This window comes from Aulostomus chinensis, chromosome 17, assembly GCF_037954235.1.
Source record: "Aulostomus chinensis isolate RoL2024-O1b breed Wild chromosome 17, RoL_Achi_v1.0, whole genome shotgun sequence".
In the NCBI taxonomy this organism is placed as follows: domain Eukaryota; kingdom Metazoa; phylum Chordata; class Actinopteri; order Syngnathiformes; family Aulostomidae; genus Aulostomus; species Aulostomus chinensis.
In genome coordinates, this window is record NC_141336.1 from 14,754,418 (window position 1) to 14,771,732 (window position 17,315).

At 41.9% G+C, this 17,315-nt stretch overlaps 1 protein-coding gene and 1 long non-coding RNA gene across 2 annotated transcripts in view; one reads left to right on the plus strand and one right to left on the minus strand.

The window, feature by feature from the left end:
• The window catches only part of LOC147246420 (uncharacterized), an 87,736-nt gene extending 78,278 nt beyond the window's left edge, over nt 1–9,458 (minus strand). Inside the window, exon 1 of the long non-coding RNA XR_015109859.1 lies at nt 9,297–9,458. This is a non-coding gene — a long non-coding RNA (uncharacterized LOC147246420). The remainder of the gene's footprint in view (nt 1–9,296) is intronic.
• Nucleotides 9,459–10,486: 1,028 nt separating this feature from the next.
• LOC147246422 (coiled-coil and C2 domain-containing protein 2A-like) lies at nt 10,487–12,967 on the plus strand. Its single transcript, XM_086182448.1, has one exon. It carries the CDS (start codon nt 10,646–10,648, stop codon nt 12,782–12,784), a length of 2,139 nt encoding a protein of 712 aa, XP_086038574.1. The 5' UTR covers nt 10,487–10,645; the 3' UTR covers nt 12,785–12,967.
• Nucleotides 12,968–17,315: the final 4,348 nt, after the last annotated feature.

Here is a 17,315-nt window from a genome sequence, read left to right on the forward strand (position 1 = left end):
TGTTAATTGTGACAGCGAGAGTAAGCCCCTGTGTGTGCCTGAGCACCAACTAAGTCCTAAAGAAGGTTGTAATGACTGGAAGAGGACACCGGCTGGCTAGAGCTGCCCTTAATACAACTCTGGTGTGATGATGCAGACACGTGAGCCATAGACTGTATAAATAGAGTGGACAATGTCCGTGTGATGTCATCCATTGGTCTCTGGAGTTTGACATTTTGCCAGTCACCACCTTGATTTTTTTTTTTTTTTTGCAAATGCAGGTAATCTTTTTTTTGTTGAGGCAGTGAAGCTGAAGGGATGTGGATTGAAAAGGCTCCCATGATAGCAAGCTGTCAATCACAAAGTAGCCACACCTTAAAGCATATACCCTGCTTTATTGTCATTTTTTTCCTTATTAAGCGAATACATTTTTTACAAAATGAACAGCACGTAAATTAAAATGAAAATACCAACCGACGCCATTAAACTCAAGAAAATGTGAAGTCATTAAAGTGATAGATGCGTGTGCACATCCCATGAACTAATTGAGAAACGGCACAAGAGTTCAACTACTGAAGCTGAACTTTGCAGAAAATGTCTTCAAACATCTGCTGTAGTCTGAAAAACTATCTGACTTATTTTAGCAACTGCTAAATTCACCCCCTGCTGGACATATGAGAGAATGCAGGTTTAAGGTTCATTTAAGGTGCAAACACTTTAATTTTCAGACCAGGAAGGGTTTGATATAGTCTATGGCATAAGCACCACATGTTTTTACTGTCATTGCCACTTACAACAAATTTATCCTCTGAATTTAACCCATCCTTAGTGGCCAGGGGGGGCAGACCAACCCCCCGTCTTTCGACCAGTGCCTTGGGACTGACAGTCGGGGAAACCGAAGCACCGGGGAAAAACTCATGCAGATGCAGAACAGATGAGCAGATTACAAGATGCAAACTCCAAATAAGAAAGTCAGATATAGTGACCAGGGCTTATACTGAGGACCACTGACCACAGATGTCCTCTAGTGTCCATCCATTTTCTATCGCTTATCCTGTTAAGGGTCACAGGGGGGCTGGAGCCTATCCCAGCAGCCTTCCGGCGAGAGGCAGGGTTCACCCTGGAAGGGTCACCAGTCCAGGGCCAACACATATTGACAGACAACCATTCACACTCACAGCCACACCTACGGTCAATTTAGAGTATCCAATTAACCTCCTCTCCATTTGCATGTCTTTGGACTGTGGAAGAGAACCCATACAGGCACAGGGAGAACATGCAAACTCCACACAGAAAGACCCCGTGCTTGAGCCAGGACTCAAACCCGGAACCTTCTTGCTGTGAGGTGTCAGTATTACCCACTGCACCACCGTGCTGCCATTCCTCTAGTGTCCATAAACATTAACATGTAAAGAAACAGAGAAAGCAGAGGCGGAGTCTAAAAAACACCAGAATTGTTTGTGATGTTTGGTTACTTAACCAGAATCATCAACCCATCAGAAATATATTTTCTGATAGTTGCTGATATCCCAAGCAGCAGACAGAAATCAGTTGATGAATAAGCAACAATAGCAGATGATGTGTAAGCTCAGATTCTCTGGCAGGTGGATTTTGTTCAGTCCAAAGCCTTCTAATGTTAGAAATAACCGCCATTTAATGGAGTGATAACATCCACAACTGGTGCGGCAAAGGATTAGGCCGATACCTGGGTTTTTCAATAAAAACAAACATAAGGAATCAAAATCCTCTTTTCCACATGCCTTAGCCCCATCAAACAACAATATTTGATCTTCACTGACAATGAAAAGCCCAACGCCAGAAAAAAATCTTTGTAGACTATTAGAGCAACGGCCCATTAAAAAAAGGAATATGTGTCAGTCCGTCTCTGTTTGCTATGTCCTCAACAGGAGAAAAAAAACTTTAAATGAAGTCTTATTTTGTCCCATGTGTGGACCCAGACCACAGACTCCATTAAAATCAGGAAATGAAAGTGCACCACCCCTGGCTTCACTAATAAATGTCTCTGCACCTTCCAGAGAATCCATTCCTGGAAGTATATAATACACTCTAGTCAGTCTTGGTCTGATGTCCACCCACAAGTGATGCACCAAAAACAGACTCACGGAGAACTGTGCGTACATACATTGTTTTATTTGTATGAGAAACATTGTAATGTCTCGGGCCTTGGTTTAATTAAAGCTGGGAACTAATATCATTTCCTGTCATGTCTCTTCTGGTGCATTAAAGGTCAGAAAAAAGTACGAAAAGGACTGGGGAAAGGTATACTATGAATATGTGACCTTTGCTAAAGCCTCAATTTCCTGTAACCTCATGTGTGAAAAGCTGAATTCAAGTGAAGGCTTCCAGAATCATACACAGGCTCAGCTCCCTTACTCTATCATTTGTAAACCAGCCTTGGGATTATGTGTACGTATATACAGAGCTGTGTGTATTTTGTCATGGGTGCATCACGGCGCCCTGACCAAGTTGTTTTTTTTTTCTCGCGCGAAAATAGGCCAAAAGTATAGGCGGCCCTGACAAAAGACGATAAATGTCTCATCATCAAATTAAGTGAGATTTCTCTGTAAACAACCTGTCAATCATCTTTCATTAAAAACGTTTTGTCATTTTTTTAGGGGGGTTGGGGATGGAACACTTGTTTTGAGACAACTGTATGCTTTATTTGACAGTTCCAATCATTTACCACTGCATCTTTCAGCAGCCAATGTGGCAAGGGTGTCTTCCCTGTGTCGTTTTTTTTTTCCCCACAGCAAAGTAATCTGTGGAGGAAACCCGTGTTTTGTTTTTTTTTAATGAGGAAGCCATGGTCTCTTCTTCACCATAACAGCTCTTGTCTGTCTGCAGCACAGTGCAGCGCAGCACAGCATGCTCCACAGAAATGTGGTCTGTCTATGTGGGATTGCCGGGGCCCCTTTGAAGTACTGAGCCGAGGCTGTTTCCTTTGTGTGTAGCAACGCAAAAAATCAAACCTAAAACCAAAACACCCATAAGAATACCTGAAAGGGGTACAATCTAAAGTGCCATATGTATATGAAGCTTTACACATCTCCTCTTTGTTTCATCCCCTCCCCTCTGCCATGATTATGCATGTCTTCTGTGAAGAGCTGCACCGCGTCTGGAGAGCCCCCTTGAATGGAAACTGACGCTCTCAAACGAACAACCTAGGGACAAAACATGAATTCCATGCGGTTCCTCTCCTTGTAGTGGCGCAGCTCAGACAAGCTCACATTTAGCACTGGCTGCCATCTCAGACAGTGGGTCCAGTGGGATGTGTAGCTATGTGTTTATCAGAGGATGAACTTCCTCTTTTTATGTGGCGCCCCCCCCCCCCATTTCTCTCCTCCCTTCGTTCCTTTTTCCTTCCTCTACCCAACCCCCCCCCCCAACTTCCCTCCCTCCCTCCCTTCTCTCTCAGCCTGTAGTTGAAGGTGAAGCGCCAGAGTTCAGAGAGCAAGACGATGTCGTGCAGTCACACAGAACTCGCTCTTTGGGAGCTCAGCGTTTTGTCCCTGTGTAGATGCTGTGGCACACTTGCAGCAGAACTAATGTAGGATGCTTGAATATAGGGTTTATATAATCATGGCCTACATTGTATCTGTGCTTGAAACATACTGGTTTATTTATTTTCACCATTTATAAAAACACGATTGTCATTCACTTGATGTATTTTCTTACTTATTTATACATTCGTGTTATATACCCTGAAAAAAATTGTAATTGCTGAGGTGATTCAATTTCAACTAATTCTGTTCCTCGCACCTCCCTTTTTTTTTAAGTCATCCCCACAAATGGATCATGTTTAAGTATCTAAGTTTCTTTATTTGATCACCCAGTAGTGGAACATATCACCTCTATATCTGCAAACAACATTTTTTTTAACCACAATCATCTAAATATATACATATGACTATGTTCAATCCAATATCAATGGCACCCTCTAGTGGACACTTAGCTTCACTGCAAGTACTAGTATATACTCTAAATGGTTCAAATAGAGATCCAAAAGAAGTTAAAGTACAAACTAGGAAGATAGAGAGACTGTGAATACATTTTTAATAGATAATAAATATGTGTAAAAACAGTCTCTGCATCTCAAGCACAGGTCAGCACCTACCTGCCCTATATTTGTCCCTATACTGCCTAATACAGTACAGACTGTCCCAAGAGATATAAGTTACCATTATCAAATACTACATTCTAGACATCAGCTTGTCATTTCACACACCTTAAAAAAAGACACAAGTTCTGACCAAAAAAAAATGGATGGACCGATAAAAAAATAATGAAGCCTCACATCTTAAAGAATATGAGCTTTTAATGTCGTGGAGCCTCAGGGACAGACAAACAATTTCTAAGACTCACGAGAAGCAAAATCATTTTTGTTATTTGCCCACAATATATAGCAGAAGACAAACTTCTGCCACACTGGTGGTGTGTATTTGCAGATTTTTTGGCAACCAACTTCTAAACATCTCGCTCAATCCCTGCCCCCCCCCCCCCCCCCGATTAAATTACGGGATATTTTCACCCAAGCAAATATGTAAGTGTTAAATGAATTTAGTGAATAAAAGTATAATCATTGTTGTAGTATCTTGCAGTTGTCAGAATTGTTGAGATTCAATAGATTTATGTTATCTTATTATCCCATCTTCTGGAAAAATAATGAAGTACCACTTTACTTGTTTTGTTGTCTTGTTAGTTTTATTCAAACTTGTGTAACAGACTGCTGCCTCTAAACATTTTTTAAAAAAAGCATTCGAACGGGTCACAGATTTTCATGACCGTACATTCTCTGAAACATCTGTTTACACATGAAAAATAATAAGAGAAATGACCTGCCAAAATCCACGAAAAGCTAAAGTTTGACACAATATAAAAATATATACTGATGTAAATAGATATTAACGACAAAGAGTTTTCTCTTCCATGAACCTTCAGTGGTCATCATAGGTTTAAGAGATTTGAAATATTCCGTTTTTTATTATTATTATTATTATTATTATTAAATCCTTCCTCCAATTTGACTTTATAAAATGTGACATTCACTAATGCACTAATGCCTATTCCAATTAATGGTCACGCTTTGGCTCTTTATATTGAATTTCAGATAAAAGCAAAACTTACAGGAATACATCAACAAAAAATAATAGATTTGAAGGAATACATAATTGTTGCTCCAGAAAACCTAAAAAGGAATCTTTTGCTTACAACTCTTTGACTAAACACAATATTTCTATTTCTAGCATCTAAAGTCATCTTGGGTGAGAATTAAAAGAGAACTGTGCAGAGTAATAACCTCTGTAACCCATAACTCCAGCAACGACCAAAAGGAAAACTGAGAATAAAAACAGAGTGACGCTGATGTGGCATGACTCAAACATCAAAGCTGACTCATAGATGAAAAGACAGCATTTAACAGTCCTGTCTACACCTCCTCTATAAATAGATCACCTGGATACATTTTTCTCTACGTCAACAGAATGGTGATGATCGGTTTCTTGGCATTGTGCATGTTGTTCCTCGCCTTCTGCAATACCAATGTTAGCAAGTATAAAAGACATATGTCAAGATCCGCTGGCAGATATGCGTTTTTGTTTTTTTTGTTTTTTACAAGTATTGAAGTGCATTCACCAATGCCAGTCAGGCAATATTATATTATGTCACATTATGTATCATTAATTTTGCGCTTGGTACATGTGCTCTCCTGCACTGCCTCGCTTAGTAGTTCAGTTTATAGTAAGCAAATCATAGCACAGATTCTGTCCATGAGGCACACGGCTACGTCCAACATGGCAGTAACATCAGCCACTTAGAGCGGTAACTACAGGTAAAACCATAGCCACACAGACATGAGTAGCCAGTGAGTCAGCGCTAACACTACAGCCACACAGATGTGAGTAGCAAGTGAGCTAAAGCTAGCACTGCAGCAACACAAATGTGAATTGACAGTAATGGTCGACCGATCGATCGGCCGGCCGATTAAATCGGCCGATTTTTGCTATTTTTTAGTAAATCGGCATCGGCCGATTATTTAATTTGGTCGCGCCGATTTTCAGTCAGGCAGATCTGCGGGCAGCTATTTACGACCCAGCGCAGCGCTGTTCATTCAGAACCAGAGACCCCCCCCCCCCCCCCCCCGTCGGCATCGGAAAATTTCACTTATTTTCTCGACCAAAACTTGACTTTAACGCGTTAATTTGTTTAATTAGAAAGAAAGCATGAAAACGCTTTACTTTAGTTTTTATTTCGTGTCGTATTTCCGAGTAATGTCACTGTGTAACAGCGAGGCACTCTCTCTCACTCACTCACTCACACACACACACAAGTGTTGTGCGTCCTCTTATTAGTATGATATTCTAGCATGCCAATTAAGGACAATACGATAGCATATCGGCCCTAAAAATTGGCCCAAAAAAATCGGCAGCTCATATCGGCCATCGGCTGACTCTGACTTCTAAATATCGGCATCGGCTTTAGAAAAACCCATATCGGTCGACCTCTAATTAACAGTAAGCTAATATTAACACTACAGCCACACAGGTGAGTAGCCAGTGAGCTAATACTAGTACTGCAGCCACACAGATGTGAATGGTCAGAAAGCTGACACTACAGCCACAAAGACATGGGTGGCTGCTAAGCTAATGGTAACACTACAGCTGCAAAGATGTGTGTAGCTGGAAAGCAAATGCTAGCACTGCAGCCACACAGATGTGAACTGCCTGTAAGCTCACACTAACACTGCAGCCACAAAGACATGAGTAGCTGGTAATGCTAACACTGCAGCCCGCAGGCTAGAATAGCCAGTGAGCGAACGCTGACACTGCAGACACACAGAGCAAATGCTAATACTGCAGCCCCACATACATGAATAGCAGTGAGCAAGCATGAACACAGATCACACAGACATGTGTAGCAATCAACTAAGCATCCACGAAGACAAAAGTCGCTGGTGAGCTAATGCTAACACTGCTGCCACACACAAATGAGTAGCACCTAGATTCTAACTCTCTCTTGCTGAGTGCTGGTTTGAGATGTGAGTGTAGACAAAAATCACAGCACAGCTGCAAGCTTACAATTTGTAGCATAAGCAAGCAAGCAAAGTGTAGCATATATGAGCGTAGCGTTCCTGATATTAACTCATTTTGACTCCTAAAGCTCACCAACTGACTAGTTAGTAAATAAACACAGATGGCAGGTGCAGCCATATTGAACCCCCCCCCGCACCTGAATACTCTCCTGGTTTGCCTGTGATGGCTGCTGAAGTTCTCTCTGGATGTCTTGCACACAAATGTCTATCATTAAATATTCTAAACCACCTTCATTTGGAAAACAGCACACCTATTTGTGAACATGCCACAAGCATTGTACCTTAACATCAAGACAAACAGTAATATAATTCTCAATTTTTAATATTTAGGTTACCTATTTTTCAAAAAGAGAGAGTACCTGTCCTTCCTTTAGAAAAATAAGGGAAATGACTGACAACAAAAACTTAATTTATCTGACAGAATATTATTTTACTGGCCAGATTTTTTTCAATTATCATATGAGCCAAAGATTTCAAAATTAATGCATCCCTATCAATGACAAACATTGGGGATTACTTAGATGCAAGGTGTTGGTGCGATGGACATATAATTTGCCAAAATGCCACAAACTAATAATGTTGACAGTATAGAAATTTTGTGTGTGTGTGTGTGTGTGTGTGTTAGCACATGTAAATACATGAGATGTTTTTCTTTCCAATGTGGTGTGTAAAATGACAATGACACTCATCCCTTCATGGTGACGGGATGAACACATCACAGTGATCAAAGCTGTATGGTTGCAAGGCAAGCCTGAAGGAGAGGGATATGTGGGTTCTATGTGTTGGGGTGGGGTGGGGGTTTGATCACAATATCACAATTCAAAGTTTTTCTCACCATCCATAAACATCTGTTTTTCTCTGATAATTTCTTCACGTTTATATCTTGTTTTTTTTTTTTTTGTGGACAGCCCTTCATTTAATGGAGCGCTACTCAACCAAATGATCTATTTGCATTTCTCAAGAAACCTTCAAAACTGTCAAGAAAGTCCCTCCAGCAAGACCCATAGTCATTGGGTTTGTTAATCTATAAGTGAAACCATCGTATCTTTTTGAAAACTTTTCTAGAATGATTAGAAATGAACCAGATTTTTTTGCCCTAAATTGCATAGCTTCAAACAGTAGCAAAGCGGTACCAAAAACAAGCTTCTCAGTTATTTGAGAATGGGTGTCATGAGGTTACAAAGATATTTTTCACTGCCGCATCATTTCTGAATGGCTCCAGAATACAGAAATAGCTTTACTAAACTGGCTTAAAACAGCAAAACTACCCACAAACATCCATTTACAAACTCCCAAGCGCATGATCCAGTATAATCAATGTATTTTATATCTGGTTAGTGATCCACAAACACTTTCATTCATTCATTGTCTTCCACTTATTCCAGTATATATTAAGGGTCGCGGGGGGACTGGAGCCTATCCCAGCGTCTACGGCGAGAGGCGGGGTTCACTCTGGACAGGTCACCAGTTCATCACAGGACCAACACATAGAGACAGACAACCATTCACTCTCACAGTCACACCTACGGCCAATTTCGAGTGTCCAATCAGCCTCGTCCCCAATTGCATGTCTTTGGACTGTGGGAGGAAGCTGGAGTACCCGGAGAGAACCCACACAGGTACAGGGAGAACATGGAGACTCCACACAGAAAGATACCACGCCCGAGACGGGACTCGAACCCGCAACCTTCTTGCTGTGAGGCAGTGCTTAATATGTAAATCATAAGGTACCGGATCGCAAAGTATATATGACACCCCAGCGGTGACGAGATGGACACAGGTCCTGGAACGCACAGAAAAACAATATGTAAAACCAGTGCTTAATTTGTAAATCATGAGGTGCCAGAACGCAAAGTACATATGACGGCTCAGGGGTGAGAGAGGGGCACAGGTCCCGGAACGTATACAGACAACAACATACAAATGCCCACTTGCCATGATGTGGGACGTACAAGCCTCCATTTCAAATAATATCCATGGTATCAATGTTATGACGACAATTCACAGTTATTTAGCCTCCTCTGCGCAGCACAGGTGAATGCCCACATCACCACAGGTGGGACTTAAAAGTCTACAATTGGTTTCTCAACAGGTCTAACTTGTAAAACAAACAAAAAAGAGCTCACAATAAATCACACAAATCTTCCATTATTATTATTACGGTATTTAAAGATTGGCACAGCAGCCTATTATTAGACGGTATGCTCACCATTTAGTTGTCCAAGACACCCCACATCACGTTAGACCCGGCTTGGCTAGCTGGAGGTGAACCAGGCTAGCTGTGGCGGCGCTAGCCTCCTGCTGCAGCCGATTTTGTTCGTCAACATGACCGCTGCAGCTGCCCTCGTCGCCGCTTGTGGAGGCTTTTCTGACTCGTTTTAAGCGTCATGCGACTCTTCCTTCTTTTTGAAAAAACAGCAAATTTAACTGTCTTTTTGACATGTTGGAGTTGAAATAGTAACTGTTTACTTCCTCTCTGCTCGCTCCTCAGAGGCGGCGAATTTCGAAAGGTTGTTTGTTTGTGTCAGGGGCGTGGCTTGTTGGCATCAGCGCATCAACAGATCTCCGACTCTTTCAAATGACGTTGAATCTTAATAAACAACATGAAATTGTAAGGATTTGGTCTGTAAATTTATCTATGCACATTATTTTTGTATTTTAAACATTTTTAAAACCTTTTAATATTTTCTTTTAATACAAGAGGTTTTACCGAGGCACCGGATTTGCCCAAATAAGTACCGGAACGCAGGGAGGCCAAAATTAAGAGGTGCCGGATCTTGTTCCGGCAGGATCAGGATTAAATTAACCCCTGCTGTGAGGCGACAGTGCTAACCACTGCACCACCGTGCAGCCCACAAACACTTTGGTTTTAGCTAAAAATAACATATCACTTCCAGTTTGACGCTACTGTGAGTGCATGCGGATGAGCAAAATTGGTTTAACAAACGGCATCGGGAATTCCTCGTTGATTACATTATATCTTTTGAAATTCTTAACTTCCTCCAGTATGGAAATTTTGTCCTTTCAAACTCAGGAATATTCAGGCTGGGTCTCTTCTCTCGCTACTAAACATCCAGGCCTGTGCACACACTTCATCTCTGCACACACTGAAATTTGCTGAAATGTTTCCTCACTTTTGCTTCAGTGCATATTCAGCTGTCATTTCCAGACTTTTGGACACTGGTGATCAAGACAGTAACCAGGGCCCACTCTTTCTTTTTTTTCCCTTTTTTTCTAGAAGTATCAGAATGTAGAGATCAAAGTCTGGCCAGAGCTTTGACACAAGCAGCTGTACACTGACACCAAAGAATAAGCCTGATGCTGTAAAGCAATGTACTATGATGCAACATACAATGTTACATCATAGTACATTACCCTAATTTAACATCACAGCATTGAGATTTTATATCATGGTCCAGAAACTACGTAATATAAACATGTAATCAAATCATAATCAAAATATAGACTACACAAATTGTAGTTTTATTCAACCTACTTTATACAGAGTTCAAGTTTCTAATATGAGAGCCAGGATCTGGTTCCATTTGGCAAGTTACAATGACTGACTTCCATGATGATGCTGTTGAGGGGGTCTCCAACATTGGAGGTTTCCATAATGAAGAAGCTCCTTCAGTCCAGGATAACACTGAATATTACCCTCAGAACATCCTGGAAGTGAAGAAAGCTGAGTATGATGGTCACCAAAAATACGTTCAGCAACAAAGAGACCTGCTTTTTTGGCCAAGTTTCAAATCCTCGACCTTCAGTAACCTGCCTGAGAAAATGAGACGGTGTTATCAGGAGGACAAGGGTCTCTATGTTGAAGAATATCCCCCTGTTTCTAAGACCAATGTGAATCTGCTAAAGATGCGTATATTAAAAACAGAGGAGGGGCACAAGTGGTTCAGAGGGGACAGCAGTTTCATTACTCAGGCAAACCCTTTAAACAAAATACACACAAGACCTCCTTTCTTCAGGAAGGAGGACCTGCACCCTACGTTGCAAACCAACTTCAGGAAGGCAATGAGGACAAAGTGTGCTAACACGTACTTTGGTGGAGCAGTGGATCCTGAATACCAGCTTGATGTTGACATCGGTGGGATTATCTTTTCTAATCACCCACTCTTCAGTCATGAGCATCTCCTGGGGGTCTGTCTAGCCCAGCTGTGTGATCAGTACCACACCAGACAGCGCAAGAACCTCACAGTACACCTCACTGACAAATTGAATGGCTTAAGGGCCCTTAAGAAAATGCTTTACGCCCGTTGTGGGCAAAGCTTTACTCCGGTCATGCAGCAGAGAATAACCGAGATCAGTGAGGAGATTAGGAAGATTCGGCAGCAGCGAGATAGTGAGCAGGAGGAAGACAAAGTTCTGATGAAGAAGATAGTTAAAATGTGGAAGGAGCTCAAGGCTCAGAGAATGTGTCAGTATTTTACAAACACACCCTACAATCTCCAGTTTAGAAAAGTAACTGTAGATGGAGTAATTGCTAAGCAGGAATATGAGGAGGAAATAATGGCAGAGGTTGCGGAATTAGAGGAAGAAAGCAAAGAGGACTATGAGAACAAGCTGGTGGAGTACAAGACACTGTTGGATGAGTGGAAAATCTGGCATCACAGTCAGAGAGCCAGCAGTAGGAAGGAAAAGAAGGCTCAGGTACAGGATGTTCAGAGTCCTGTTGAAGAGGGCCCCTCAAAACCAAAGCCCCCAATGAAGCCCAATATGGAAATAATACAGAGGCAGGTCCGAGAGAAAGCCTCCAGGATACGTAGGAAACCATGCAAGTCCATCCTGATTCCTGAACTGTCCATGTCAGGAAAAATCTCTGCCAGTGAACTCTGCTCCAGAGATGAATTTGCTCGCAGAGAAGAGGTCAAGAGGCGTCCTGTTTTCATCAAGATTTGGTGTAATGACAAAGTAGTTTGTCAAACTGACAGCCGGACGCTCAGCGCAGACTTCACGGTGCACTTTGGACAGAGCTGCAATCTCATGGTTATCAATTGTCCCAGAAGCATCAAGTTGCAGGTGTTTGAAGAGATTGGCTCATCGTGCTCCCTCCTTGCAGAACTTAATGTGCCAATTCCAGAGTCAGCCATTACGTGGAGCGACCCTCTTGAAGAATTTGAATTTGGGAGCAACCAGAAAGTGGCATTCAACTATGATGCTGATATTAACAATCAGATCCTGTTGACCTCCGGGAAAGTGTCTTGCTCCATTTCCTGGGGAACTGGTGAAAATGGCGAACCACTCGCCCCTCCTGTCTATCAACAAGCTGGTGGCTTGGGTCATTTTGATGATGAGTATTTGCATCAGCAGCAGGAGTTTTTTCACTTTGAAATGGATGAATTTAACTTTGTGACAGATGAAGAGATGGAGACTTCCAAGAGACTGAATCTGCTGGAGTTGAGAAATCAGGGATTTACAAAGTTTTCCAAATACAAATGTGTTCCTGCTCTTGAAAATGAGGTCACTGATGAGATGCTTCAGGAATACGAGACAAGTCTGAAGGAAGGAGATGTAAGTAAGACAAAGCCTCAATACCTTCTTGCTGACCTGGTCATGGAGAAGAACACACCAAGCCCTGGGATTCTGGGACAAAATTTTGGGAAGCTGGCTGGTCCCAAGCTGCTACGGACACCTGAGAAGAAAGGAAGTAAGAAGGGGACAACTTGCAAACCTCCATCATGGTGTTGAAGCAGGCTCTGGTCTCAACTCTGTTGCCAGGACAAGAAATAAAAAAATAAAAAATTAAGATTACTATTCAGAATGCATGTTCAGTTGATTGATGAGTTTAAACAGCACTGTAAGTGATGAAAAGGCTTATCAAAGTCCTGCTGATGGATCAGTCCTGAAAGCTTACTTATACGTACTATGATAAACGTAACATTGTTTTTGTCTTTTATAGATGTATGTCTATAGAAGCAACAAACCTAGTCTACCATCCAGACTTCAGCAGCACCTCAGTGTACACATCAAAAATGCTATTACATTTAAAGGTAGCGTGTGTGTGTGTGTGTGTGTGTGTGTGTGTGTGTGTGTGTGTGTGCGCGCGCGTGCACGTGCGTGGCACAGTGGTGCAGTGGTTAGCACCGTCACCTCACAGCAAGAAGGTTCCAGATTCGAGCCCCGGCTCGATCACAAGATCTTTCTGTGTGGAGTCTGCATGTTCTCCCTGTTCCTGTGTGGGTTCTCTCTGGTTCTCCAGCTTCCTCCCACAGTCCAAAGACATCAAGAGGGGACGAGGCTGATTGATACTCTAAATTGACCGTAGGTGTGACTGTGAGTGTGAATGGTTGTCTGTCTCTATGTGTTGGCCCTGTGATGGACTGGTGACCTGTCCAGGGTGAACCCCGCCTCACACCCAGCCATCTAAGCCCTGAATTGTTCTTCAATGGTTCTCCACTGGTTCTTTGGGATTGCTAAGGCGTTATGCAGCTCCTTTGCTGGGGGGCCTGTTAAGTCTTTGTAAGGTTCTTCCCCGGTTCTGTGTCTCTATCGATGCATTCTCATTGTCTCAACAACTAATATAAAATTCTCCTCATTATGCACAATATTTAACCACTACAACTTTTAACAGACACATCCTGCTGTATATCTTTGGGACAAAATCACGGCTGCACAGGCTTCAGCCTGGATTGAGATTTGTTATTGGGTGATTTTGATTAAATTCTCTTGATAGTTCTAAACCCAAGATGCAGTGAGGGTCATCATTCTCAACATCCTTTGTCCACGTGAGCCAACCAGATCATCACTTATTCTTAGACAGAGGGCTTAAAATTCATTGTTTTGTGAGTTGTAACGCTCATCTGAAGTCCCCATTAATACACTCAACTTGCTGTTGACACCTGACTGGTCCACAACCAGGCTTTAAAGGACACTCCACAGACAAGATACTGAAAAAAAATCAGGCACATGGAATAACTTTTGCAGAAATGACCCCCAAAAAAGCCAGGTTCCATATCTGCCGAACAAAGATGGCTAATCACCTAAAAACTGTATGTTACTGCTAAGCCACTGCATTTGCCGGAACCTTCTATGACAAATGTTTGCTTAGTGAGTGTGATGAGCATTTTGTTAAACAGTGATTTGGAGGAAGCTTCTATTATTGGTGGGTGATTAACATCTAAGATTCAAAGCCCAAAAAACAATTTTTGGGACACTTCTAAACATAGTATTATCTGATATTGTGACCATGTGAGTCACCATGAACTCGGTCAGATTTAAAAGCATAGCATTAGCCTGGTTCTAAAAGTAACCATGGCAACTTGAGCACGATTAAGGCTTATGTTTGGAACGTATTACAACTTGTTAAGGCTGGGGTGAGCAGTATATTTGGCGGTGTGGCGATGTTTATGGGTTGCCCTTGATTGTTTCATGTAATAATTGCACTCTCAAGCGTTAATTTGATTATGAAACTCATCTTAAAATGTAAAGTATTGGTCTCCATGGTGATGATGTCCATAGCTGGAAATTAATGGACTCTGTGAGGGGAACTCCACTTGCGATATTACTTAATTGCCAATTACTGCTTAAGGTTTTGACCAGTTGAACTATAATATCTGTAACTAATTTTAATGTTAACTTAAACAATTTGTCTTTGAAAAGTAAAGGTGAAAGAAGATGGCTAATAATATTGTCCCCTCTCCACCAGTTTGTCACTTTTATTGAGTGTGTGGGTGTGAACAGACTCACTTCTACTGACGATGAGCCAACTAAGAAAAGGAAGATATAATTTACCGGGGGAGCACAAGATTTTCCAGGATATTATTGTATGTGATCCATGTATTAGGTCTCATCCCAAATTCACAATTAGCCAAATAGCCTCTGCAATGCAATGTGCAGGTCCTCCTACCTGTGGAAAAAAAGGAGGTCTTGAAGGTGATTGCTTTAAAGGGTTTGGTGGAGTAATGAAACTACTGTCCCCTATGTACCACTTTATTTTAAGTACTGTATGCCAAAATGAAACCACCACAGACAACCTAACTTGTACCTGGTTAATGGCACAATGTTAGTGTCTAGCATCATTCAGAGAAAACAGACAAATTCCATCTCAAGTGTTACTCAGGGCCCATTAGAAGTGTGTGGTCCTGCAGAGTCTCGTCTGTCTGCCTGTATTTTATGGTGTTAACTTGTCTTTTTGTTATGAGTATGGTACCACAGGGCGTGCTCATCCAGCACAGTCACCCCTCTCTTCAACTTTCACCACACTCTGAGTCTCACTGAGCAGGAGCCGAATCAGGTTCCAAACATGTATCAGAGGAAGCCGTGAAAATGACCAAAAAGAATGAAGACTGGACAAAGTTTGTTATGAGCGAAGGTGTTAAAATCAAGCCTTGTAATATCTTTCAGGATCCACTGCACCACCATAGTATAGATTGGCATATCTGCAATTCTTTGCCTTCCTGTACACTGTTCATTGTGCAGTTGGATCCTGGTGCCTATAACCTGAGGGACACCCAAACCATCACCGTGGGACTCAACAACAGAGATCTCCTGAACATGATCAAAGTGGGACTCCTCAGTCATCCTGATTTAGTAAATTGAACCAGAGCCCGGTTCTTGCCTTCTGTCCAATGTATGGAGCAGGTTGACCAAGATGACAGTTGGTGTGGTCTATATCTGATTGTATTTGATTATATTTTTGGCTCATATAGCATCTGAGTTTTCATTGTTTCTGCTGTCATAGAGTGCTGTGACATAACATCGCAGCATGCACATGTAACATCACAACTTCAGGTTTAATCTGATGTCTTAAAGCAGCTGTGAGAGATTATGATGCGACTGAAGGTTCCAGACACTTAAAATCATGCTTGTTTCAAAGGCTTGAACTGACTTTGATGTCATAATTCTGACCCTTCCAGAGAGCTACTGTAAATTAGGGGTCATTATCTGGCGAAACAATATGGCAAACTTGACAATCAGCCTGGTTTTTGTTGGGACACTTACATAAAAGATAAAAACTCAAATGAATGTCAGAAGGGGAAGTTTCCTCTCCAGGTGCACACATAAATGTGACGATGCACAATTTACCATTAAAAAGTATTCACATTTACTTCAGCAAGTTGTAGTTAATTATTTTATGCTCGTCTTCCTTCTGTACTCGACGCTTCTCAAATTCTTATGCATTTCATTTATGTATTGCAGGGTTGTATGTTAATACACCAACCAGCCACAACATTAAATCACATGAAACTGATTATTATCTTAAAATAACTGCGTGAAAGGGGAACGGCACAATGTTATTTAAACGTTCTGGCTGACAGATGCTTAAATTGATATTTCTTTGTATATTTAAAGATTTAGCATCTGACTGGAGGATTTTTTTTTAAATTTCCTCAAAGAAATAAAACAGGTTTTCAAAGTGTAATATTTTTCTTGGCAGGCGCTACATAGCAGTCCGTCATAGATGTTGAGTAGCACTTAGAGGTTCCCAAAGAGAACAAAGAAAGGGCTTTATGGCTCCTCAGCAGGTTCTGTGTTGATCCATTTCACGGTGCTGCAAAACAGCACTTTCATAATTGGTGCTGTCAACAGTGGTTCCCCTATGATTATGAGCCAAAGAACCATTTTTGGTGCTATTAAGCACTTCTTTCTTGGGGAGGGTTCAGTGGCTGGATTTAGTGTGGTAACATGTAATGAAGGTAGTCTTCCCAAACAGCGGTGATCCAGGGTTGATCTGGGTGGCCCTGCACTGCATGTCTCTCCAGTATCCCTGAAGCCTGCGGCTAATGCTCCTCCTCTTGGCTACTAAAGTTTTCTCAAATGGAGTCTCTAGCCTCCAGCTGAGGTTTGAGACAGATGAACAATGTGAATAACGTTATCCGGTCCTGCTCTGCAAAGTTTCATCACCCCTATTATTGCAGTAGTACAGCTCCTCGCTGTATCCCAGCAACACCAGAGGGGCGTTCCCTCAGTCCTGGACTGAGAATAAATGCTGCTTAGGGGAATCTTGACTAAATCCAACCAGGGCCTTTCTGCCCAGGCTGATATCAGTTTCTCTCCGTCTTTGTCATTCACTCCAGTTTCATGGACTCTAAAAAGCAGTTACAGTTTCTCATCCCTGCAGGGGTCCATCAACTGTGGTTATCTGAAGTACCGCATGCCAAACGGAAACGGCTGCAAATGACCTGACCAGGTTAATGGCCCATGAGAAGTGTGTGGCCGTGTGTCCCTACAGAATCCTGAGTTCTGTCTGCCTGTATTTTATGGTGTTAACTCTCTGAGG

Coding starts and splice junctions, on each gene's coding strand:
- LOC147246422 (XM_086182448.1), top strand. CDS start 10,646: ATGACTGACTTCCATGATGATGCTGTTGAGGGGGTCTCCAACATTGGA.